The sequence below is a fragment of the Gobius niger genome (assembly GCF_951799975.1).
Source record: "Gobius niger genome assembly, chromosome: 19".
NCBI lineage: Eukaryota > Metazoa > Chordata > Actinopteri > Gobiiformes > Gobiidae > Gobius > Gobius niger.
The window spans coordinates 12,451,766-12,477,656 of record NC_136870.1 but is presented as its reverse complement, the minus strand read 5'-3'; the positions used below and the strand labels follow the sequence as shown (position 1 = coordinate 12,477,656).

The 25,891-nt window shown below is 40.7% G+C and overlaps 1 protein-coding gene across 1 annotated transcript; it reads right to left on the bottom strand.

Moving 5' to 3' along the window:
• Positions 1–200: 200 nt before the first annotated feature.
• Positions 201–21,313, bottom strand: erbb2 (erb-b2 receptor tyrosine kinase 2). Its single transcript, XM_079578073.1, has 27 exons — positions 21,001–21,313; positions 12,939–13,090; positions 12,450–12,630; positions 11,904–12,038; positions 11,717–11,782; positions 11,384–11,499; positions 11,154–11,295; positions 10,753–10,878; positions 10,156–10,282; positions 10,004–10,077; positions 9,823–9,913; positions 8,198–8,400; positions 7,891–8,020; positions 7,442–7,532; positions 7,169–7,323; positions 7,043–7,084; positions 5,813–5,951; positions 5,594–5,716; positions 5,271–5,369; positions 4,671–4,856; positions 4,341–4,496; positions 4,020–4,095; positions 3,790–3,936; positions 3,601–3,698; positions 3,070–3,261; positions 2,292–2,676; positions 201–1,696 (listed from the first exon to the last, which is right to left on the bottom strand). The coding sequence occupies exons 1-27, from the start codon at positions 21,074–21,076 to the stop codon at positions 1,329–1,331; spliced, it is 3,876 nt and encodes a 1,291-aa protein (XP_079434199.1). The 5' UTR covers positions 21,077–21,313; the 3' UTR covers positions 201–1,328.
• Between the last annotated feature and the right edge of the window lie 4,578 nt (positions 21,314–25,891).

The window sequence follows — 25,891 nt, the reverse complement described above, 5'->3', positions numbered from 1 at the left end:
TAAACATGATACAAATTTTGTGGCCCCGTATTTACACCTGAAGTTGGGAGTTTGTGAATGGGATAACGTTGTAAATTTTAGAGTTGGAAATTGCACATTACCTTAACTACTACAACTATTTATGTCCCTTAATAGAAAAATTTAATTTCCATGAAAGTGTTTTTGAGTAAACACATTTTAAATGAAAAATTACTATCTTAATTTAATTACTTTCTGCAAAAAACAGTTAAAAGAATGAGTTTCCAAATTAGTCGCATTAGTAAACCTTGTATTTCAGCCACGTTTGTTGTGGTAATATCAGTGGTTGAGTTGTTGCAGCGAACATGAAGGGTCTCACAATGGCTCCATTGACTCTGTGAGACCTCCCCTAGAGTTCAACACCCGTAAATGTGAAAGTCTCAAAACGGCTGTTGATTATTAACTGGGATGCCAAAGTGTTCACGCCGAATGGAATCTAAGACATGCATAGGTTACCCCCGAAACCAACATAATTCCACCTACGATCAATAGGATTTGTTGGTGATTTGTGTTACATTGCAGTCTTTTCAGAAATTAACATTCATTTAAGATTTGATATTTCCCCCCAAACAATACTCTACATTTGTATGAAATTCGGGGTATTTGACACAGTGCATTCTTTAGAAGTAAAAAAAAAAAAAGTCCCTGAAAAGTATTAAAAAAGTCAAAGTCCTGTAGCTCCAGGACTACACATTTTTTTGCATTGACAGCAAATAGCCCCAGTCTCCCACATACATCAGATCGGAACAATGCCTCGCTCTTGGACACACAGGGCGGCTTTCTTCCACGGAGCACGTCTACTGGCCAGATGGGCTGCAGGCACTTCTCTGGCCCCAAACAAAATGGCTTTGAGTGAACACTATCAAGTCCGGGGTGAAGTGACATGCATACTAAGCACTGCGGCTCAATGCACATCCTGGCGCACTATGAAGGCATGTTGCGGATGAACGTTTTCTTATGCTAGATGAAGTACTTTTACCATTACTTCACATTTAAAAAGGCCAATGACAGTAAACATGACAATATTGCAGATTAGATTGTCCGTTACAAAAAAGCAGTCCTTGTATTGTCTTTTCTTACTGATTAGTTTGTACTAAGTAAACTTGTGCTGCCACTTAAAAAGACCACTATGTTGAATGATTTGCGATGCCATTGACATCTTCACATGAATGCTGCAACAATTGAAAGTTAACTGGTGACTTCAGACCCTTGAGAACAACGGTAAATTATGTATCGGTCTACAAAACATTCACTTTTTCTTCTTCAGAATCCCTGTTTTCAGTCTGGGATGTACCTACAGGTTTGATTGCTCAAGTATATCCACTCCACGTGTCTGCCAGTCCGAGATACTCTGGGTTTTCTGCTGTGGGCGTTACAAAACCGTTGAGCTGCCTGGGAACTGCCCCACCGTCCGTTTCGATGTCCCCATTGGCCTCCAGAGGTGGGGATTGTACTGCTATGGCCTTAGCCACAAGGTCCAAGTAGTAAGGGTTGTCAAAGGCAGGAGAGGTAGACGTCCCAGAGGCAGCAGGGACCAAATATCCCGGGTTTTCCACACTGTGTCCCGAGCTGAGGCCGTTGGGGAGGCGCCGGTCGATTTTGGAGCCTTTCCGGGGAAGAGTGGTGGGACGCTCAGGCATTATTAACCGTAGATTGTGAACATCCTGGTTTACATATTCTGGAAAGAGAGAGACATGTGACCAATGAGCAATGTTGGTAATCTGTCCATAGTAACATTGTATACAGTTGGGCATCCAGTCACAATTGGATGGAAACTGCAATTTAAAAAGATGATATTGGCAAATCACAAAAAGGCTGAAATGATTTACATAGTATAATTTCTGCAAACAACTAAATATTCTGCCTCCTCTTGCTATGAATAACACATACTCCTCCAGTAATTAAGATCCAGAACAGGTTCTGAAATGGATTTACAGTATATTCTCAAATTTCAAGTTACTTTCAAGTATTCAGTAAATTATATGTGTAGTCCACTGAACATATTTTGGTGCACGGTGAATTCTGACACCTTTCTATCCAGAACCTGTATTCTTTCTTTTCATACTGCCTATTGTAGCAAGGGAACACTGCACAACAATAGCTTTCACTTTTTCAACTTTCCGTGTTTAACCATTTGGAGACTATCATTTTTATTTTGCCTCCCAGTATACATCACCATGATAACAATGTCCCTCACCTGTCAGTGGTCATGATGTTAGCGCTAAATTCACTTCCACCAATACTGTATTTCGACGCTGCAGGAATACACTCACCTGGCAAGGCGTGGTTGACGTGATACCGGTGAGGCCTGGGAAGAGAGTGATGCAGGTAATGAGGAGGGGAGAACACGTCTTGCCCATCTATCTCCAAATCACTCAGGCTGCCGTTAGGATACGTGGGGTCCTTGCTGTAGCGCCCTGGACTGGCAGGGGGCAGCGAGGGATTGTCCGGTGACCCGTCCAGGAACACTGAGTCCGACTGTCCTCCTGCTGACGGGCTGCGGGCCAGTGTGGGGTATTGTGACCAGAGTCCATTCGATGTGCTGGCTCCTAGTGGCAGGGTGGGGTACTGCGACCGGCTCAGGGTGTTCATGGAGTTGGCCATGCTGCGCAGGCCATTGGCCAGTGTGGGGTCAAGATCCAAACCCTGGTCTCTGCTCTGCAGAGGCACAACAGGTTTAAAGATAAATGAAACATTTCAAAGGAGAAGTGGAAGGTGAAGAAGTTCAAATGAAGCCAAGCCAGCAATATGATAATAAGGGACTGAAATATTAATTTCAGTGAGGATCTCTGGACTTGAAAGATGATCACCCTTTATTGAGCTCTTGAAAAGGAGACAGGCTGAGTATGAAGGATTATTAGTGGATATTGACAAATTTCCTTGACTGGACTAGGTTGATTCTGGGACAACTGAAAGCCTACATATACAAGCCTACACAACAGTACAATATGAGTCCTGTATGAAAAAGGAGCTGACTACCGTTCACTCCTGTATTTCACTGTATTCAAGGTAAACAGGTGAGTGAAAACACAAGCAGAGTCACATCCTCACCCTGTATGACTGGTGTCGGGATGGCCCGTTAGACTGGACTCCGTCTATCTGACTCCTCTGGAACACATTTGGCTGTGGGACCAGGTACTCGTCAGGATCCAGCAGCTCACTCATGTTGGTGCCCTCCTCCTCCATCAACATCCGGAAGAACTGACTGTCCACCGGGCTGGACGTGCTCATCTGCTCATCATTCTGATATAATTTACAAGTTAAGAATCATTATGTGACATTTGGCAGTACCACTGTTTTTAAAAATGGGTTGCACTATACTTTACAGCGCATTAATAATATCATTGTAGGATGGCTAGGATGGAAATGGCATGGGAACGAAGAATAACAAGGAAAAATGTATCTCTGTTTCTATGTTGTCAAAGAAAATGCTAACCATGTTTCCTGGTAAATTACAGTTGTTATACTGGGTCAGGGTTAGACAACTAGGATTAGGATTTACAAATATTGTTGTGGATAAAGGTATTGAGTGAAATATTTTCTTGGGTGGTACTCGGTGTGAAATGGTACAACAGATTCTACCTGTATGACGACGTATCGTGGTGGATCCCTGGCCATGATACTGAACTCACTCACAAGATCTTTGAAGCGTGGTCTGCTGTCTGGATCAATCATCCAGCCTGTCACAAACATCAAAGGGTTAACTCGTGATACATTTACATATTCCTTGATTAAATTCATATTTTGCAGCTCTATAAACAGAGGACTAACATTTGACCATGATCATGTACACGTCAATGGTGCAGATGGGTGGTTGGGGCAGACGCTCTCCTCCCTCCAGGACCTCTGGGATTTCCCTAGCTGGGATCATGTCATACGGCTTAGCACCAAACGTCATCAGCTCCCAGACCGTCACCCCTGAACAGGACATATTTTATTAATTCCAACTAAATGTGTATATGAAGATGGTAACTGTTAAATGTGTTGAAGTCAGTGCTAACCATAGCTCCAGACATCGCTCTGATGAGTAAACTTTCTGTGAAGAATAGACTCCAAGGCCATCCATTTAATAGGCACCTGAGAAAAAATAATCACCTGTGTAAATTATTAATTCTTTGCTTTGCCAAACCCTTGAAAGACCTGCAGTGTGTTTGATGATTTAAGTCTGAAGAAACCAAAAAATGTAAGATTGTTGTGAAAATTGTAAACAATCACTCAATCCTACACTGTATGCGCATTTACTTGATCATTTTTCTTAAAACACAGAAATAATGTATACATATCGTTGTGGCACTAGCATTCACGGAACCCGTTTACTGTACCTTCCCCCCATCAGCGTGATATTCAGTCTCATCGATATCGAGCAGTCGAGCCAAACCAAAGTCGGTGATCTTCACATGGTTCGGGTTTTTGACCAGAACATTTCGAGCAGCCAGATCTCTGTGCACCAAACGCACTTCTTCCAGATAACTCATTCCCTACAAAACAATAATACACAGTTGGACCATATGGGGTTAACTTGTGTGTAGCATAAAACATCAGTAACACCAAGTAATAAATCAGGCAGTAGGCTGTGTATCCTTAATGAATGTTAACTCAAATACACATCAATGTACTTTTCTCCAAATACTTGTGTAGTTGGTACTCCATACCTTGGCAATCTGGACACACCAATTGAGGAGAAACTGCGAGCCGATGCGGTCTTTGTTTTCTCTGACGTAGTCGAGCAGGCAGCCGTACGGCATGAGCTGAGTGACTAACTGAACCGTGGAGGTCAGACAGATCCCCAGCAGACGACACACGTAAGGACTGGCCACTCCTGCCATGACATAGGCCTCCTAAAAACAATGATTTATTTTGTTTCAGTCGTCTGATGAAATGTTTCAAGATTTGATCAACTAAAAGTAAAATGAAATAAGAATTTATTGAAATATATCTGATGCATTTTAACCTGGAAAACACAACAGAATAATTGGCCAGATTGAGCTCCAGAGTTTCAGTTTTGCATGGCTTCAAGGATACTTAAGTGGATCTACAGACGTCCAGTCCCTAGGATGTTGAATTTGTGTGTGAATTTGTGTACGTCGCTTTTGGACTGAAAATAAGAAATGTATTTAAATTGTTGTGTCCACCTGTCCCTTCTGTTCATTTTGCTATCTATCTGTTTATTTATTTTTATTAGTCATAGTTCGATTGTTGACAAAAATGAACACTGCTGAGAACCACAGTGTGTCCACAACTAAAATACTCACATCCAAAATCTCTTTATTGGCCTTTGGCGAAGTGTTCTCTCGTAAAACTTTTATGGCCACTGGGATTTTCACGTTTTCTCCATCCGGCGTCCACACACCCTAACGACAACAGAAAGGTTTATTATTTTTCATCAAATGCAGTGACTTATGAGATGAATCATGGCTAAATGATATGAAAATGGTAAATTAAACAGCTGAAACAACAAGTGTGGCACGTTTGACAAAAAATACATTGTCATAATTTTAAGTATAGTTTCACTTCTAGTTTGAAAGTAGGTGATTTGAGTTCTTTCATCGCTGTATGACACAAATAAAGAACTGACCTTGTAGACGGTGCCAAAAGCTCCAGCTCCGAGCACCCGCAGTTTCTTCAGCTCAGTTTCCTTCAGGATCCTCATCTGGGCCTGGTTTGGAGACGCACCACTGGGAGTCAAAGGCTCAACCAGCTACACAAAAAACAAATATACATTTATTTATCTAGGCTTTTGCAGCCTAGTTGCTTAAAATAAAGCTCTCCATTAAATACACTTGTAGAATCCCACCTCGTGCTCCTGTAGGATCCGCCTGAGAGTCTCCTTCTTTTTCATTTTCTTCTGTCTCTTCAAGAAAAAAATGAGCAGAGCCAAGAGGATGCAGAACAGCACCACACCTGAAACAGCAGCTGCTATGGTCGTGACGGGTCTAAAGCAAACCCAAAAAAAGTATTGGCTTTACAATGTATTTACATTATACATACATTACACAAAGTACTTTTTTATTTTGATCAGTCTGGTGGTAAGGAATCTCAAACTCATTAAAGACCAGCATAGAAGTGATTCAATAGTTATTTTAGACCCAAAACACAGTGGTATATACAGTACAGCGTGCACAATAGGTCACAAAATATTCCACCCCGATACTCAATACTGTACTTGAACATTTAAAGCAGTACTAAGTAACTCTTGCCCCTAGAAGCCATAAGCGCCACTGCAGGTGTCGTAGCATGTTGCATTATTATTATTATTATTATTATTATTATTATTATTATTATTATTATTATTATTATCATTATTATTATTATTATTATTATTATTATTAGTAGCAGTAGTAGTAGTAGTAGTAGTAGTAGTAGTAGTATTATTATTGTTATTGTTATTTTAACCTGGATAGACTCAAACAGACAAAAGCAGCAATTAGGAAAATGTATTGACATGTATTTTGTTTTGGTGATCAGACCACGGCAGTAGACATCAATGTATTATTGTCCAAATGGACGAATGCTTAGAGTTAGGGATGTCTTCCCTGGAGCCTGAATACTGGTGGTGGTATGGAGACCCGTGAAGATGCAGCAGGGAGAAGCCGTGGGTAGAAGAGGTGGAGATGGGGCGGAGGTGGGTTGCAGTGCAGCTGGGAAGCGAATGATCCATGTTTGCTGGAGGCTTAAAAGCGGGACTGAGGGCGATAATCGGCTGCTACGGAGGTGCGGCTCTTATGCTGATGGGCTGAGGTGGAGGTGTGGCCCTCACGGAACCGATCATTGGCTGGAGGTAGGTGGTGCTGAATTTAGTCTCCCAGGTTGAATAAACGCCAAGGCTTCATTATTATTTTCACTATTATTATTTGTATTATTGTTATTATTGTTATTATTGTTATTATTATTATTATTATTATTATTATTATTATTATTATTATTATTATTATTATTATTATTATTATTATTATTATTATTAATACTATTAATACTATTAATACTATTATTACTATCATCATCATAAAAATTGGAAAGCACTTACCCTGTGTGAATGGGACATCCTCTTTCATCCATTGAAGTGCAACTAAAACAAAGTTGTTGTATAATGTGAGTATTGAGTAGCTGTGAGAAATAATTGAAAGTGTGTTTGTAGATAAATATCCCTCACGACAGGCTGCAGTTGGTGTTGCAGGGCTGGCAGTTCGCTTCAGCGTCACTGTACTTCCAAATATAACTCGAATCCACTTTGACTCCCCTGGGACAGCGTTCCACACAAGATTCTCCGTCTTTGAAGTGTCGACACTCTGTGCACTCTTCTGCACCCTGTGGAGAGGCCTTACTTTTAGTTTAAGTGTATTTAGGTGCATTTAGAACCTACTCGAGGGCTGACTTTTGCTGCTAAAGAAAAAGCTACATCTATGTCTCTGATGAAGATAATTACCGGGCCATGACAGGAGGCGGTGTTATTGAGAGCTTCACACTCTGCGTGACAAGCCACACACAAAGATCCATCCACATATTCGCGCACTGGGCTGTAAGGCAAGCACAAAGGGACACATGTATATAGCCATTTGGAGATACTTTTATCCCAGGCACCTGACACTGTCATAAGGAGGGTCATTTTTAGACGGAAGGCCCCGATGCAAATACCCAACAATGCAGTTTATGTCAACACCAACATTCTCTTGACATAGTACTCCAACAATGAGATGTTTTTACTCATTTCATTATACAGTTTCTTAAAGTTGTAGGTAAGTTCTAACAGTAGATTATAGGCAGAATGTAAAAAAAATATGTGAGTGATCAAATAAATAATTCTACAGTTTATGTCCATGATTAAGTGCGGCGTCCACAGGATTCAGATGATAAAACTTCCCTCACATCCCTTACCCCTGGTCGACGTTGCACTGCTCGATGCACTCTGTCCCACGTTGGAAGTACTTGCAGGACACACACTGGCTCGGCCCGGGACCCCAGCAACCCCCTTTACACAGCGGGTGACAGACATGCCCTTCTGCCTCTGAAACACAAACAGAAGAGACGCTTCAGCACAAAATCAATAAAACAGTACAAAGAGGTGTTCATAGTTAATGGCTTTTGATCAATCAACGTTATGGTAAAAATCAAGAAACATTTGAGAAATCATCCACAATGGAACGAATAAACAATGTACATCACAAGCTTTTCGAAAGCTCACCACATGTTTGGGAGTCTTGGTTCATGCTGACGATGCGATGAGGGCCCTGGGTGGGGTGAAGGAGAGTGTCCCAGGGCAGGGAGCTGGTATAGCACAGTTCAGAGTTATTGTGCAACATGACCAAACCTCCACTGACGCTGTGCAGCGAACGCAACCCCAAAGACTCGATGTGGAGATTCTGGACGGCCAACGAGAACACACCCCTGAAAGCACAAAGGTACAGGTACAGCATTAAAGTATTAAAACCGATGCCTTCTAACAGGGCTTATGTGCAAATGTGTTTCTTTTACTGCTGCACAGGGGTTTAGCCAAATTGCATTTCCAAGTTTACATTTTCTTGGGGTTTGTGCAAACAGTACAGTCTTATTCCAAATTAGGATGGCACAGTATGAGGAAAACATGCAATATGAAATAGAAGAAGAAGAAGAAGAAGAAGATCTTTATTTATATAGCGCCTTTCACAGACATAGTCACAAAGCGCTTTACATGAGACAATTGAACATTCACTCCATACTCGGTGGTGGTGAGCTACGTTTGTAGCTTCAGTTTCCCCTGGAGGAGACTGTCAGAAGCGCTTTCGCGACTACACACGTCTGCGCCAACGGACCCTCTGACCACCACCATACAATCACTCACACACATCATTCATCCTGGTCTATTGTGCATGTTTTTTAGTGGTAGGGGAAACCGGAGTACCCGGAGGAAACCTACGCAGACAAATGCCGCCAAATAGCTTTCTTAAATACCACACCAAATCAATTAATCTAAAACATATTTTTTAAAGCAGATCAAATTAACACCTAGAGTCCATAAGCGCCACTAGCATGTTAAGTTTTTTACTCATTAATTGTTCGTGAGAGTAAATACTACGCTGACAGCAAAGACAAAGGGAGAGAGGGATATTGTACATCCAATTACACAATGGAGAAATTTTTTTCACTCAAACTTGGCTGTAAATACTGTTAAGTGTGTTTAAGTGGCACTAGCCCACAGTTAGCTTTGCCTGTTAGCCTGTTAGCTTCTTCTTCTGATTCCATTAGTGTGTATTGGGGCCTCCGACCTGTAGGCGGCAAAGTTGCAAGTGTGGTTTTCTGGCCAGAGACACCAGGGGAAGATGAAAGACCCCCCAATCACCCCATCAACACTTGTATTACCCCCAGAGAGACTACAGACTATTAAGGTAAACAAGTTACTTAGTACTGCTTTAAGTACTTAAGTACTTTAAGTACTTAAGTACTTAAGTACTTAAGTACTTCCTTTTTTCCCTCATTTACTTCCTTTTTTCCTAAAATTGTGTCAAAGTAAAACTGAAACTGTCACAAGACTGACAGCAGAAATCTCAGACAAATGGAAGAACACTGTGTTTTTGCGAGACACTGTGGCATCTAATAGGTATCGGATATTATGGAAATGGATTCTTTTTTCTTTTTTTTTTTCCTGGTTAGCTAATTATTACCCCTCATAGCTCTGAATGTGAACAAAATACTCTGACTGAAGCAGACAGACTCATAAACATAAAGTCTAAACAACACACCAGAGTCTGCTCACAGTTTTACACATTTGCCAGAGAATGGTACATTAAAAAACCTCAAATCACAAATCAAGAAAATGCCGAAAGTTCTTACTTATACAGCGTCCTGCCGCGGATCACCTTCAGATTTTCAAAGACGCTCAGGTCAGTCCAGTTTTTAGGCCACGCATCAATGTAAAGATATCCTGTGTTTTAAACATTCAGAAATGCACTCAAACAGCTTAATACCAAGGTCAAATGTAAGCAGCAATGATGGGTTAATAATTGGTCAGTACCAGTTATTTCCTCCACGTCCTTAAATGCACTGAGCTGGTCCTGCGAGAGGCCGGATGTGTTGGTCGCCGGGTCGCTGAACAAGTTAAAAACGTCAATATGCAGGGTATTCATTTTCAATGTAGTTTTGCGAATTGTTCCGATGTCTGTTCACCTGGCAAAGCTTTGAGGAAGGAAGGCCAGGCTGCCGAAGATCTTCGTGCAGGAGGTGAACTGGTCCACGTTGGCAGAGGTGATCATGGTAACGCCGCTGAGATGCTCCAAGCCCAGTCCATAGCACACTGAGATCAGAAGGCACAGGGTTACAACAATCACAAACAAAACGTGTAATACGTGTAATATCTACAAAGTCTCGTTTTGACTGTGCAGCTCCTTAAAAAAGCTTTCACTACAAAAAAGATGGGGAGATTTTTGTGCAAAATGCAAAAAAATCTAAACTAAACGGAAATCTAAACGGATACAGTATCTATTTCTGTTGTCCTGAATACCAACAAATTCAATGTCTGACGGTCAGAGCTTTTATTTTGCTCAAATAGGTGAGATAAACACCTGATGCAACAACAAGGAAGTAAAAAAACAGGTTTGTTGAGCTCTCTCGTTCTTAGCGTGCAATGAATCAAAACAACAGACATTGTAAAGAACCAATTAATCATCCTTTTTACGTCACAATGCCGCAGACAAAAGCACACCGTACAATAAGAAACTGATTTTCACAACATTTTCATGAAAATAAACAACACAATTCCATTACCTGGGCAGTCACCTTCACATTTCTCACATTTCTGGGTCTCGCTTCCATCAGGATTGGTGAGGATGACCTCCCGGTTTGCTTTTGGACAAATTAAGGTACAAGCAACATCCATAGCCAGGTAGTTATCTGCAAAAAAAATAGCCAGAGAAACGGTAAAAATCACAATGCACAATGTTTGATGAATTCTTAGAAACATGTGAAATAAGGACATAAGTAATGAAGATTTTGAGCAGAAAACTAAATGGGGTCAGAACATATGACACTAAAGATGGTTGTAATTTTAAAACTTTTAGAGCATCCCTAATATATAATCAAAGTATGACACAGTAACAATAATTGTTACTTATAATGACACTGATATCACATAATATAATAATTTCAGTGTGAAAGTAGCTGCTTACAAGGGCAGGTCTTCACACAGGTGGCCCCAAAGCTGAACTTCTTGTTAGGGTTGGATTTGGTCTGGTAGGTCACAGGGTCGTAGATAGTGGGAGGAGGACAGTTGTCTTTACAGACGCCACTGTCATTGAAGTGACGGCAAGCCTGAAAACCCATGAATATACAACACAAGAATTACACAAACTGAAGAATAAAAAAGCTCTTCATGAAAATGCTTGCATGGAGGCTTTACCAAACAGTCGGAGTCTTTGGGACCGGTGCATCCAGCAGCACACTGCATGTGACAGCAGTCGTTTGAGTAACGGCCTTTGCAGCGCTGGCAGCCAGACGCACAATTAATGCGGGTCACTTTGAAGAAATAAACAGAATTCAATTAAATATATTGAAAAACACGCTCATTTGTTTAGAATAAAAGAACAGATTGTATAGATTTTGACTTGGAATAAACATAAGTCACACAATTTTATGATATCTATGATTACAATTACTGACAGCGAGCAAAAACCAAGCCTCTGCCTGATGCGATTACCCTTATTATTATCATTACAGCATATTATTATCTCACATGTTTGGCAGTCCTGTGCAGTCTCTCCCCAGCAGGTTGTTCCACAAGGGGTGGCGCAACTTGGACCTGAAATGTAACACACACAAAAAAAAAAAATAATAATAATAATAATAGTAAGGACATCACTTTAAACAAGATGTCATAAGTTAAAGACAACTCAATGACAGTAAAAATGTGAATGAATTACAGTTAGGGGCGCGTTTCTGTAGTTTGTGTTTGTGCTTGTTCTGTTCGTCCAGAGTGTCCCGCCACACAATGCTGTGGGGATCCGGGAAACAGAGCTGATGGTTGTTCCAGATATTGACCCCTCCCACAAGGATCTCTGTAAGAACAAGATGTTAGAGCAGCAATCGCACTTGTGCCATTTATGAACATTAAGGTGGTAAATTCCAAGCATTGCAATAATCTATGGTGAAAAAATATAATCTAAAAATTCACAAATGTCGCCTTTTATTTTGGGGTTCAAAGCTCAATAAATAAGGACACGAAATAGATATTGAAAAATCCTGTAGATGCTACTAAAGTGGGAATTTGGTTGCATTTTGAAAATATTAAATGGGAAAATGTTGAATCAGTGCAATAACTAAGAGTAAACTGGTCCAAAACCTGAAAACTGAGTTTAGCCTGTAGTGTCTCCCTTTAAGAGTAATGAAACATAAACTGAAAAATCTTTAGTATCAGACTTGATCATGGGGGAATGAGGACAAACTCAGAAATAAGTCAAACTCAGAACCTGTGAGGCTACGCAGTCGGAGCGTCCTGAGCCCTTGTCCCTCCTGTGAGTTTTCGAGTACAGCCAGGGCAAAACTGCCATTGTACAGATTAGACCCCCGAATGATACGAAGATTATCCAATGGTACCAGGTCTACGGACACATGAGCCACAAGGACATACCCCTGCACCTCCACTATGCCCTGTGAAGAAAAAAAAGAGTGGTCAAGAAACTGCTGCACAAGCATTAGAAATAGCAACATTGTCAAGTATTTTGAGTGAAATGCTAACAAATGATTGGCGAATGTCTGAAACTTTCCGTGTGCAAGGAAGCAATGCTGGTTTGTAATTTTGAACTTTTACATAGATACTTTTATCAGCTTCTGCCTTCTTTAACCATGAAATGCGGTCTGTTATCCCAGTACGGCGCAGACCATATGGCGCAGACTGTCCAGCGTTACCATGGTTATCAGCTGTGTTAATGATTGCAGAGATGCTAGTGCCGAGGTACCTGTAAAAAGGAGAGGTCTGGGTTGCCGTGGAGGTGCGTGATCTCCAGGTTGCCGTGGACGACCCGACAGCCAGTGTACAGCAGCTTCAGAGTCTCGTAGTGGTTCTCCAGGCTGGAGGGCAGGGCCAGCCGCATGTCCGTGCCCAGGCACACTGCAACACAACAGGCAGACACAGAACGACGTGGGAATTACATTAAGCACAGGACGTCTTTTTTTTGATAGTAGAGCTGCACAATAAGTCACAACAAAAACATAATCGTGGTTTGAAAATCCTTCACACTGTAGTTTGGGTTTTATAAACAAGTTCTGATGTACATGTGATTATTTTATTAGCACTTCATTCAGTATTTTAGACATGTTTATAACATGCAGGGAAGTGAATGTTGATTTTAAAACATAAATCGCAAATCTAACTGCAATTGTAATTAGGTATTTTTCCAAGAGGCCTGCAGACATACTTGACAGCACTATGCTTTGTTTTTTTTTTCAGCAATAGCAAACTGTATGCTCTATAACGTTGTATTGTGCTTGCTATATGCTAACAAAATAAAAGTGGATTTCTATGCACAATCTTACTGTGGATTTTAAACATGTAGCTTGTTCTGCCAGCCACACACAACCCTCCTGCCCTCGACATGGACACCATTGTTTTGTCTTTGTTCCAAGTTCTATATATTATGTTCTAAGTTCCCTTCACTTCTTCAAATATGCATTCAATGATTGCAAAATAAAGTAATTAAATAATGAAAAGAACAGCAATTTGAAACATAGGTAGGTCTAGCTTTCACACAAACAGTCTTGGATATGGAGTTATTTAACCTCTTAACTCCCCACCTAAACCAAGCACATTTTCTCCAGTTTGGCGTGACACAAATCTAAAAGCTTCTTGGAAAAAAGGCAAAAAAACAAGGATGAAAGCGCGACAAAAAGGTGATTAAAAAGTGACAGCAGAGCAGCAAAAACGTGCCAGAAAAGTGACAAAAAGATCTGCTGCTTATTTGGACATTATGTTTGCCTGGACACTACATTTGCCTGAACATTACATTGTTTTGTTTATTGTTTTGTGTCATTGTCTGTTTTTGCAGCCCCGCGATGCAACTCCTGTTGTGATATTAGGCTATAATTCACTAAACAATTGATTGATTCCTTGATTGATTGAGGCCTTCCACAATTTTAGCAAAAGTCATTGATGATGGAGCCTTTGTCTAGGATGGACATCTGTACAACTGAGCGCTTTCACAGACATACTAGTTTGAAATATATTGAGAAAACAGACAAAAGCATTTCTAATTTCTATATCTCCAAACAAGTATTTTGTCATCAGCCCCATGTGCCGTGACTTTATCTGCCCATGATTTATTTTCCACAGTGAGCGGAGATCCCTCAGTGGGTCGACCGCAGTATTATATTCAGGGTCAAAAATGTTACAATCCAAGGGCGCTGTTACAGACACATAGCTGCCATTCTTCAGGCAGCAGTCAGAGAGTGGACTCTCCCCCTGCCCCGAGGTTATAAATGACTTCCTCTGGCTTCCTCCACCAAGAGCCAACCCCCATGCACCGGGCTATCCCGTCTGTGGATCGCCTCACTCATAGGGCTGCACAAAATTAGGAAAAAATAACACTCTTGAATATTCCCATAACTTATCTTACAATTCAGCATAAATTTTCAAATCAAATCAAATTGCGTCAAATCTGAAAAATGCTAAATCAGGACCAAAACGAGGCTATGGAAAAATATTTGATAATCTTGACTAAATCTGAACTTTTTTTGCACATTTTTAAGTTAATACGTTAAGTTGCATGGCTTCTGGGGATTTACCAAATATTACAGAATTATAATTTGACAATATATTCTGCAGCACTTCTCTCGGAGTAAAAAAAAAGACCAGAAAAGCAAAGTACTATAGAAAGTATTAGAAAGTATATTCCAAACAGAACAAAATCATGTCACAAGTGTAAGAGGCCTTCGAGTCCCAGTGCAACACATGCGTCATGATTATTAGTGATCCAAAAATACATGGGGTGCAACTTCGTATCAAATATCAAATAAAAAAAAAGTTTTATAACAAGAAGAAGGGCACATCATGATGAACGGAATTCTGTATAACTCTAACTACACAAGACAAACTGCCCATCCCCCAAACTCATACTTCTTCCCATCATCTATCACTATGTAACTCTGGGGAGCGGGTCATGAGCTGCTGCTGGAAAGATAAGTAAAGCCTGACCTGAACTCTGAAAACACACAGCTTTGTTAAGACGTCGTTTACGGATTTAGAATACAGACAGCAACATTACACTGACATTTTTTAACTATGTTTTGTGAACTACTTCTGTCGCTACTCAGTGCAGACAGAGCCTATTTCAAGTTAGTGTAACAGTGAACCCCACTTGTGAAATCCCCAAGTATCCTCAGGTTCGTTGTTCTTTACGTTTTAGAGCCCCCTCTGAATGTGCTTGACCTTGTGAAGCCCACTGTCCTCCAGGCTTTCGGCCTAAAATACTCCCCTGTTATCTGCACTGGTCCCCTATGGCTCCCTATCTGCTCACTGACGATAAAGTCTTTCAACCCCAAAAAATCCCAAGCAAGCAAAGTTATATCATTCACAAATAAAATCATTCAAATTGAAATAGCGGCCGGCCGAAATATCCGATATTTGGGGATTTTACAATATTGGCCGATCTATTTGATATTTCTAGGAGCGAAAAGGACAGAGACTTCCCGTTTTTTTGCATAGGAAAGAGCAAAGTCAGGGCTTTAAAACAAGTCCTCCCACAGCTCCCTCGGCCTCAGGGGAGGTGAGAAACATCGCAATGGAAATTGGTTCGCTTCAAGTTTGTTAAACACGAGTTTCACTAAACCTCCATCAATACGGACGTGCTGCATGTCATTTTGAAGTGCAGAATCTGGAGAATTCAATCTCTGAGTTAGTTCTAACGTCCACTATTGTATTTTTGATTGCTAGGCTAGTAACAATATGCTAATGCTAACGAAAACTAATCAAACTATGATTGGATCACCTAAAGTACTAAAATAAAATTGGCCAGTGCTGGAGCGGCCAAGTATTTGTTTTTACAGGATTATACACCAGACATTTGGAAAAATTGGCCAAAAACATCGGTCAAAAATATTGGCCGAGCATATCGGCATCGGCCAATTAACATCCCAAAATATCGGCATCGGCCTTAGAAAAACCCATATAGGTCGGCCTCTAAATTGAAACGCTAGTACTAATTACTTTATGAATTAAAACAAATATTTTGATGAAATAGATAAATAGTAGATCACAGTTTAGTTTTCCCATTTTCCAATTAGGATTATTTATCACCAACAGAGTCTAGGTAGATATTCCCTTAATTTAACTCATTCTACAGCTTGTTTAAAATACCATCAGCCTGAATGTAGCTCTGTGCATACCCCACAGATGACACATGCAAGTTGCTCTTCTGTGTCTGAATCCTGAACATGACCCTTGAACTTTACACGTCCCATTGCCACCTCTCAATGACCTGAAAGAAATGACCACCACTAAAAGCCACACAAGCAGTTTGCACCGTCCTGGGACACTATGTAACGATATTAAGATGGGGCGAGCGAGGTGGGTTGGGTCACATAAGACGTTTCTTTGCTTTGCTGCCAAGAGTGATTGTGCTGTGCAATTATTCATTGTCTTACTATCAGGCAACATTTCTGACTATTGTCTCACGTAAGCGTCGTATCAATCGTCACAGAGCAGTATTGTGCACCTAATTGAAATGTTGGTGAGTAATTCATATGAAGCTCGTTGTTGTAATAATATGTTGCACATAATGGGAACACCTCCATGACTAAATCTTACACTAGATCTGAGCAGACGAATTTAAACGTCAATCATGAGTCAATGTGGAATCTCTATTTGAAATATCGTACTACCATTCCTGAAGCCATTGTTTTTTTGTCTTTTGTTTTGTTTAAACTTAGTACAGTCAGGTTGCAGGTTCTCCCTGTGTCTGCGTAAGTTTCCTCCAGATACTGCCATTTCCCCAATACTAAAAACATGTACAATGGTTGAATCCTCCAGCCAGGTGATACTGACTATTAGCCTTATTTAGCAGCATCATTTACTACATTTCAATCAACATTATTCAATTACTGACATGCATAATGTTGGTGTTTGTGCAAGACTTTCCTGGTTTATCCTTTGACTTTTATCCAAATGTGAGATCTCGGTTTCTCTTCAGTTTGATGTGGCAGCGTCTCGTACCAGTGCAACACAAAAGTAAAAGCTAAAGCCACACCTGTGAGTGGACGAGTGCCAGTTAGCTCAGGGAGTGCGTGTTTACCAGCCTGTGCAGGTGACAGGAGAGCGGCCGCCATGACACTTGCTACTAGCACTACTACAACTACTGCAACTTCTATTACTACTACAAGTAGACCTACAACCACTGATCCCCACTTCAACTGCTACCACTTCTGCCTACAGCAAACACTCGACTGCTAACTCTTACCTTACCTTTTCTATTAAAACAACTAACACATAACAACTGTTACCATTACGTTCTAGCACTGCTCCTGTCACTCTTAGCTACTGCTTCTACATTTGAGGCTTAAACTTTGACACAATTACCCAATGCAATGTTGCACCATTAGGTTTTACTAGTCCAGCAGTGAGCCATGCCACTACCTTTGCTCAGTGTTGTGCTCAAACTTAGCACTTCTCCAGAGCACATTCTTTCTGCTCGCTCCGCTGCCAGTGAACAGAAAACAGGTATTGCTCAACAGACAAGCAGAACAGGATCAGTGGATGTGACAGACATGCAGTACAGTCCGAGGACTGCTCTCACAGTTCCAACAGCTTCAAATATGCTTTCAATACGCTTCATGTCTGACGACAGTTTCAAAGCACCTGCATAAATAACGTTCAAATGACTCCATGCACTATGGACGTTTTGAGATTACTACTCATTTTTGCGCTTACATAGATATAATATTGTCACATATGGTGATATATTTGCTTGGAATCATTTCCACCATTTTTTTTAAAAACAGCAGTAATTTAAAGTTCCACTGAATGTGGTTGTGTAGACATTTTGAGCCCATTGTATTATTATTATTTTCTAATCTCATCTCTTATGTGTACACACACAGTGTAGTAAAATCCAAGGAAGTCTTCATAATGTAAGTAAATAGTCAATAAATGTACTTTATATTTATTTACTTATTACATCTAAAGTGATAATTGGTAATAACATTACAGATAAATATTTATTTATTCATTCATATAACACATTTAAAGCTTTCAATGTGCCTCGAAGTGTTGTATAATATAAAAGTAGAACAGTGTCTTGATGAAGTTGGTGACATGTCTAGTTCTTGCCTGATCCTGTGTCTCACAGCTGGGTCACTGACAGAGGTCTGAGCAGAGTCACGGCTGATTTAACCTGCTGCTAATGAGACTAATGCTGTCCATTGTGTCCACTGTGAAGCACTCGAGCGTGGGAGGGACAAGACCTCTGCGGGAACTGACCAAACACAAGTTACTTGTACCAGGAACACATTTCAGCCAAGAAGCTAGTTACAGCTCCAGCTGTTTCTGACTCGCACTGTGTCCATCAGCATCTCTGATCATTTCCTGTAAATTATAATAACAGGCAACCGTCTGTCTCTAGAGATGTGCAGTGCTCAGTTACATTTACTCAAGTACATCTACTTTAAAGAATTTGCTTCTTAGAGTAGATTTATGACATTGTACTTTTTACTGGTACTTTAGTGGTAATATGCTACTATCAACAACACTAAAACTTTTACTCTTTCCACTGTGAGCAAGTCTGTAAGTGACAAAAGCTTCATGTTGACATGAAAGAAAAGCTATAGTTATTCAGTATTCAAGTCCCTAAACATCCAATAGTTTCTAACTATTAGCCAATACTATATAACAAATAGCAATACTATATATTACTATGTGTATTACTGTAGCGGTAATGTATGATCTTGGGCTCATGTTTATGTGATTCTTCACTGAATTAAGTTCACCTCTGGTCAGGTGGTTTTGAACATGCCCAGGTGTCAGTACAAACAGAGGGCCGATCGATCCCTTTGCTGTGGCAAAATGCGGAACAGTCTGCCCCGTCACTGTTTAAGTCCTGGTTAAAGAATCACTTGTTAGAACTGGCTTTTACACCTTGCTTTGTCACTTTTGTATTTGTTCCATATTTGATTCATTGCTAGTATTTTAACTGTGTCTTTCTGTGAAGCATTTGGGTCTTCTTTATGTTGTTGTGAAGCGCTACACAAATAAACTTTGAAGAACTGACTTCTACTTTAGTAAAAAATATTTTAAAGCATTACTTTAACATTACTCCTACTTAAGTTCAACAACTCTGCACACTAACTTCTCCTAACTAACAGTGCCTTCTGTTTTGACATAGAAAACAAAGCAAGTGCAGAACCTCTGCTTGCCTAAATATTTATTGGCCTTAACTATGTTTCAGAATTACTGCTGTGCTGTTGATATTGCACATTAATGTTGATCCTCATCTGCTTAATTGAGATAGAAGCTCACTTCAAACATAGATTTTGAGATAAAAGCAATGATAAAAATCCAATCTATAATTAAAAGGGTCATTACACTTGAGTCCTGTATTCTTCTGTTGGTTCTCCTTGTTTGGGTCCATTTAGCCATCGGTCAACACGATCACAAACATATCCAGGAAATACTCATTTTATCTGGTGACCTTTGGAGTGATACATTGTCGACGTGTCGCAGATCTTACAGCAGCTGTAAGGGACAATGTTGACATGTTTGCCTGCGTGTTGCTGGACCAATCAGCTGGAGATGATTGTGATTCTGGTGGTGGAGAAAGCAAAGTGCACTAACCTGTTCTCCTCAACAATGCTGTATTTTTCAAAAACAGCATTGGCTTTGTTTATGTGAGTAAACTCACAGCGGTGGGAAAAGGTAGATAATGAAAGAGGTGATTCAAGATACACCGTCTGTTATAGTCATGTCTGCACTGAAACTGGAGTTTTACCTAAAACACATACGCATTATTGAAAACCACAAGCAGAGATGTGGGGACATTTTTGAATCATTTAAACCCATGAATAATAAACATTTTGCTAATATAAGTAAAATATATAATATGATGTGATATGTATTATGTATGGATTATGTATACAAGTCTTTACATGACAGAAGAAAAGGGAAAATGTCAATATTCAAACATTTTCTATAACTCAACAACTCGTTGTGTAAGTTTTATACCTTTTTAGCTCCTCTGCAAACAGTAACGTTGCTGGCCTACATCTGCAGCTCATACCAGTCTATCAAAGTGCTTTTAAATCGGTGATGTCAATATTTTGCCATCAGCATCAATGCATTTATTCACAAGTGGATGCACATTCACAAAATGCCTCTTAACTTTGCCATTTCGAACCAACCATTTTGACAGAAAGAAAGTTGCACAAAGCAAGAAAACATATCTGATATCATGTTTGCACTTTCACTTAGCTCCCTGCATTACTGGCATCTACTCCAGCCCCCGGAGTGACAAGTGGCCCTCTATCAGACAATGTCCCGTTTGGAGCCACAAGTGAATAATTGACATCGTCATGATCCTTGGCACACAATGCACGGACTGTTGCACCAAGTTTGTTTTTGTTTACGCACAGAGCAAGCCTAGTCTGACGTCCCGCCTGCACAAGAAATCTGTATCTCTCTCTGTCTCCAAGAATGTGTTGACTGGTTTGCAAACAGTTTAGTCAGATTATGTGAATTTAAAGTGTGCCCAAGTTATGTTTAGCTATTATTTTAGGCTGCGTCGTGACAGGTGCGTCTTTTCTCTGTATCAATGCCTCATTGCCTCCCTCTCAAACCCCACACACTGGTGACTAAATGGGGACAAGGCTACATGAAGGAATGTGACTAGGAATACCACCACCATTAAAGCTCAACTACACCTCAATTTGACACAAAGCAATAAACTTCCCAACCAAAACTTTAACAAGAAAACTCGAGTATGGGTTATGTTGAGCTCGTCATACCGAAACGGACCGCACTAAGTAGGCTATAGTACCCACCTTCTCTGCCCAACGCGCCCGTCACTCCGAGGAGCAGCACGGCCCCGACGATCGCCAAACTTCTCACCGCGTCCATCTGCGGGAACTTGGCCACTTTAATCCATGCTCCAAACTAAAAAGAAAAAGTCCCAGCTAATCCGAACACGTTTGCGGCTTAACTGCGCTCTTCTTATCCAGCGGTGTTTAGAGCACGTTTTTTTTTTTTTTAGGGCGAGTAGCGCTGATTTTCCAAAGAGGATCGACTTCCTCCTAAATTCCTGCTGTGTGTTGTACAGCGTGAGGCAGGCGCGCTCCCGACACAGCACCAGGCGAGTGGATCTGAGAGGGGAGTGGCAGGTTTCAGCCCGCCCTGCCTTCAAACTTACTTATCTAGGCCTATCGTTCTTTGGAACAGTGATGTAACTACCTTCTCACTAGGCTATTACATCTTGTGTGTTTTTTCTGACAGGCTCCTACTTTACATACATCCTAGAATATAAAGCTATGTCAACATCACCTTCAACTCTACGGATTAGATATCAGTAAAGACTCATTTCATTATTTTAATAAGTTAGTTAATATGTTAGTTATAACACAAGCAACACCTAATTCAACTTCAGGCAGAGTTGGAGATAGGGTGAGCACTGGAGCTTGGTTACCCAGGAGGAGCTCGGAGTAGAGCCGTAGCTCCTTCATGCTGGGAGGAGCAAGATGATGCAAAGGCCACAGGGAAGACCTCGGAAGCGCTGGGGGGACGACGTCTCTCGGCTGGCCTTGGAACGCCTCAGGACACTCCCAGGAGAGCTGGGAAAGGTGTGAGTGGATAGGTAAGTCTGGTTATCTCTGCCCAGACTGCTGCCTCCAGGAGCTGACCTCGAATAGAGTGGAGGAAAATGGAAGGATGGATAGCAGAGTTACTTTACACCATTGCTGTTTCTTGTGATTTCCCTTTTTGTGAAATTAAAACTTTTGTTCCTTTTCTGTAGACTCTCACATCAAATAGCACCATTGTAAATACTTTGTACTTTATTTTACGGCTGTGAAGGTATAGCTCATTCAATCATTTATTTTGTCAGCCTGACAAAACAAGAATAGTAGTGTTATATCGTCTACAGTTGAATTCCTGTTCTACACCGCATGCTATTATCCTTTTAAATCCAATTGCAAAACTGACTTAAAGTTGACACATCAATAATCAACTTTAAAGCATCCCAGACTGAAACATCCCTTTTCTCACATTTATCACGTCTCCCTGTCTTTTTTCTCTCTGCAGAAAGAATCAGGAGCTGCAGGAGGAAGAATAAGCCCCATTCATGTGCACGTCGTTGCCCTCCCCACCCACAGCAGCAGGGTCAGAGTCCAGGCTTCTGCACCGCACGGCTATCAGGAAACAACAAAAAACTCTTCTCAATACAAAACATAGTCCAAACATTTCATAAGATTTACTCCATGGTTCTCACAAAAGAGGACATTTTTCTGAAGCAGTGCAGTCAGTGGAGCTCCTGTTCATGCACTTAGGGATTCTGTTATAATAATGAAAAGGTTTTGGGAAGATGTGTTGCATTGTGGCAAAGTCTTTCCAATGCATCACTCAAATGGTCTGTATCGTGATCAAAAGCGTCACTAAATACAGAACAAAACAAAAACTATGTTTTTTAAGATTTGTATTGGATATAAATTGACACAAAAAAGACGGACCCCAAATTTTACATCACAGTGCCCCCAATCCTCCCCTATAAACATGAGTTAAATCAGTTACTTAAAGAGATTCTCACCCCCGCTACTTGAGGCTTACGTCACTCACATTCTCTGTTCAAATCTCCCTCCAAAAGGGGCGTAGCCTGGAGGACTAAAGGGGACAGGCGGGGGGGTGAATGTTGGGCGGGTCTAGGCTGTGATTGACAGTGGCCTTGGCATTCACTGGTGATAAATAAAAATGAGTGACCACAGCGACGCTAGCTCGTTTGCGACCGATCGGTCTTGGGAGGTGGAGGACTTTTCTCCACCTTCCTCTCCGGAGGCTGAGAGAGACGAGGGAGCGGCGGAGGCCGACACAGGCCCTCAGCCCTATCAGTTTGAGCCGCTAGCTCGCGAGCTAGCCGGCGCCACCGGGGGAGCCGAGGCTGCGGAGCTAGCGGAGGCGGCAGTGGCAGCAGAGTGCCACCGAATGGGGCCGGTTTCCCAATGGTATAGTTGCATAAAAAGTACATTCTGCATGTAGGTCACAGGTCTTGAAGAGCAATCCTGTAGGGATCCGTATTCCAAATGCTAACCTGCTGAATCGAATCTTTGACACAGGGGGAGCAATTATATAACACATTCTCATATAATCATAAACAAACTCCTTATGTTGCGGACCTTTGCTTGGCCTTTTTGTCAAATTTAACCACTGTAAATGTAATTAATGACCCCAGTCAGACCTAAGACTATATATTGTGTTATAATATAGTTATAATATTGTTGACTCTGCCTCAATAGGTGCACCTGCGGCCACTGTACCTTCTTGTCTCCACGAGAAAATGTATGCTGTAGGGAGACCCCGAAGGTATTTTTGATAGAAATTATACCCCAACATAATTATACCAATATGTTAAGTAATGTGCACAAAACACGCAATTAACACACTCAAACCTTTTGACTGCACTACTTCATTATTCAAATTATGACTGACATGATGGCTGTCATAGGTAATGCGCAGATGTCAGCAGGTGGGTGTGGACACCTGCATTACCCAGCACCCCGGATTTGAGCCAGTGGCTCTCAACCCGTATGTTCTCCAGGCAGTGTACGCCACATACGTACAACTGTTTGGAGACATGCCCGAGTCAATGGTGAACAGGTTAGTTTATAGGTAGATTATAGTATCTATTCAGTAATTTGTGACTTTGTTTAAAACGCATGCACCACCTTTCTTTCAGCTCTTATAGGCACCTGGCCTACAGAAATTTAGTCCGGTGGTGCTGGGGGTATTTGGGTGAGCACATACGTGTGGTCATCCCCTCCTGCGCCGTGAGCAGGATCCGCCAGGAGTTCCCTGAAGATGGGGAGTACATTGGGTTTCTCCCTCCACTGGAGTTTTAGTTTATTTTATGTTTTGTTCATTTGTTCAACATTATATTTTTGTTTTATTAAATTCCAATTTAAATTTGAAATCATGCTTTTATGATTCACTTTTACTCTCAATATCTATGCAGACAGCTTTTGTAAGACAGGCTGCACCTCTACAAATATTCACACTTTTTTGAGCAGTCAGTGAAAGTAAATTTTAAAACAGGTACTTAGAATAAAAGTCCTTTATGTACAATGAATAAAACATTAACAAACAAAGCAAAACAATAGTTTATATAACTTGAATAGACACAAAAAAAATGAAAAAATAAAACAACTTACAAATGACAGTCATAGTGAAGGTGACTGTAGCTGATACAGTGACACTGATGGCATGTATTTGTAAATACAGAATGTACTGCACGTAGTTCCTGTAAGTCTGACAGCAGTGGCGATGAAGATCCTCTGATGGATCCATGAAGGAGCTTTGTGTTGCCCTGGTCCCCTATTCCAACAGTCCACAGCATAAACAGCGGAGGCAATCAGAGTAATCAAAGTCATCCTGCACACTATGAATCAAAACTTGATACATCTGAATTACATGTTCATGATGGATTGAATGACCACACTACATTGTTATTTATGTGGTTGGTTACCGGTCTATGAGTCCATTTCAAGAAAGGTGAAAGGCAGAGCCTAATAAAAATGTAGCCAGAGGTGAGTTCCACCTGGACTCTACATGGACAACAAATAAAATAAAATTACATATCTAAAAGATGCAATGCGATGTTTGTGTCTGCAGCATTTTTCAAGACACTTGTTGTGAGTTTGAAGCATTGTCTAGAAATAAATATTACACATATTATATATAGTTAGTTTGCCAATCAATACTGAAAAATATTTCCCCATCTGGTGGTGTAAACTCGGAACTACAAGACAGGCTAATAGATTGCACTGGGCGGCGCATTGGTTAGCGCTTATACTTCACCACTAAAAACATGTACAATAGGCCAGGATGAATGGAGTGTTTGAGAGTGGGAGACAATGAATTAAAATTATACTCCTAGACTACCAGTTTTGTTACAATAGGCTGCGTTCACGTGACATCACAACTTTCTAAAGAGCCCATAGTTTAAAATTGAGACGGAAGGGCAACTATTTTATTGCTAATTTTTCAGTAATTCCCACACAAAGTCACATGAAACAAAAACTGCCACAAAGTTCTAAGTCGTCTCTTCCAGCACATATGAACTATGGTCTAATTATTTCCTCATAAAGGCATCCAAAAGTGGTGACAAAATTCAAAAACATGAGTGTGATGTTGGTCAGTAGAAAGGACTTGCAGCCATGAAAATAATGTGGCAGGTTTGTGAATCCAATGGCTATTAAAAAATTATCAGGGAAAACATTTGGATACTACAATTTTGGGAATTTCTTTCAAAAACTGTTTCTCTCCCATAGAGTTGTATTAGCACCTGCCCTCCAACTGAAATAGAATTCTGAATTGTGAACGCCACCTATTGTTATGTGGGATGCAGCAAATCTACACTGGAGATACCTGTGACCACACATGAGATTTTAGTTCATGGTTAGCGGCAGCACTTGGCTGACATCTTTTGCTTCTGAAACACTGTTGGTCCTCATTGCCATAGACTATGCCAGATAAATCTGGGAGAGAGAGAAAATAAAAGAAAAAAAATCCCAAATGTATTAATTTTAATAATACAGTCATCTAAATTATGTAGTAAGTAATATTGTCATGCAACATATGTAAGACAACACATAATTTCATTCTGGAAGGTCTTGCTGTACAGTACATTTTTTGTCAAACTTCTAACATTTCCCACCTTATGAGCTCTTGAAG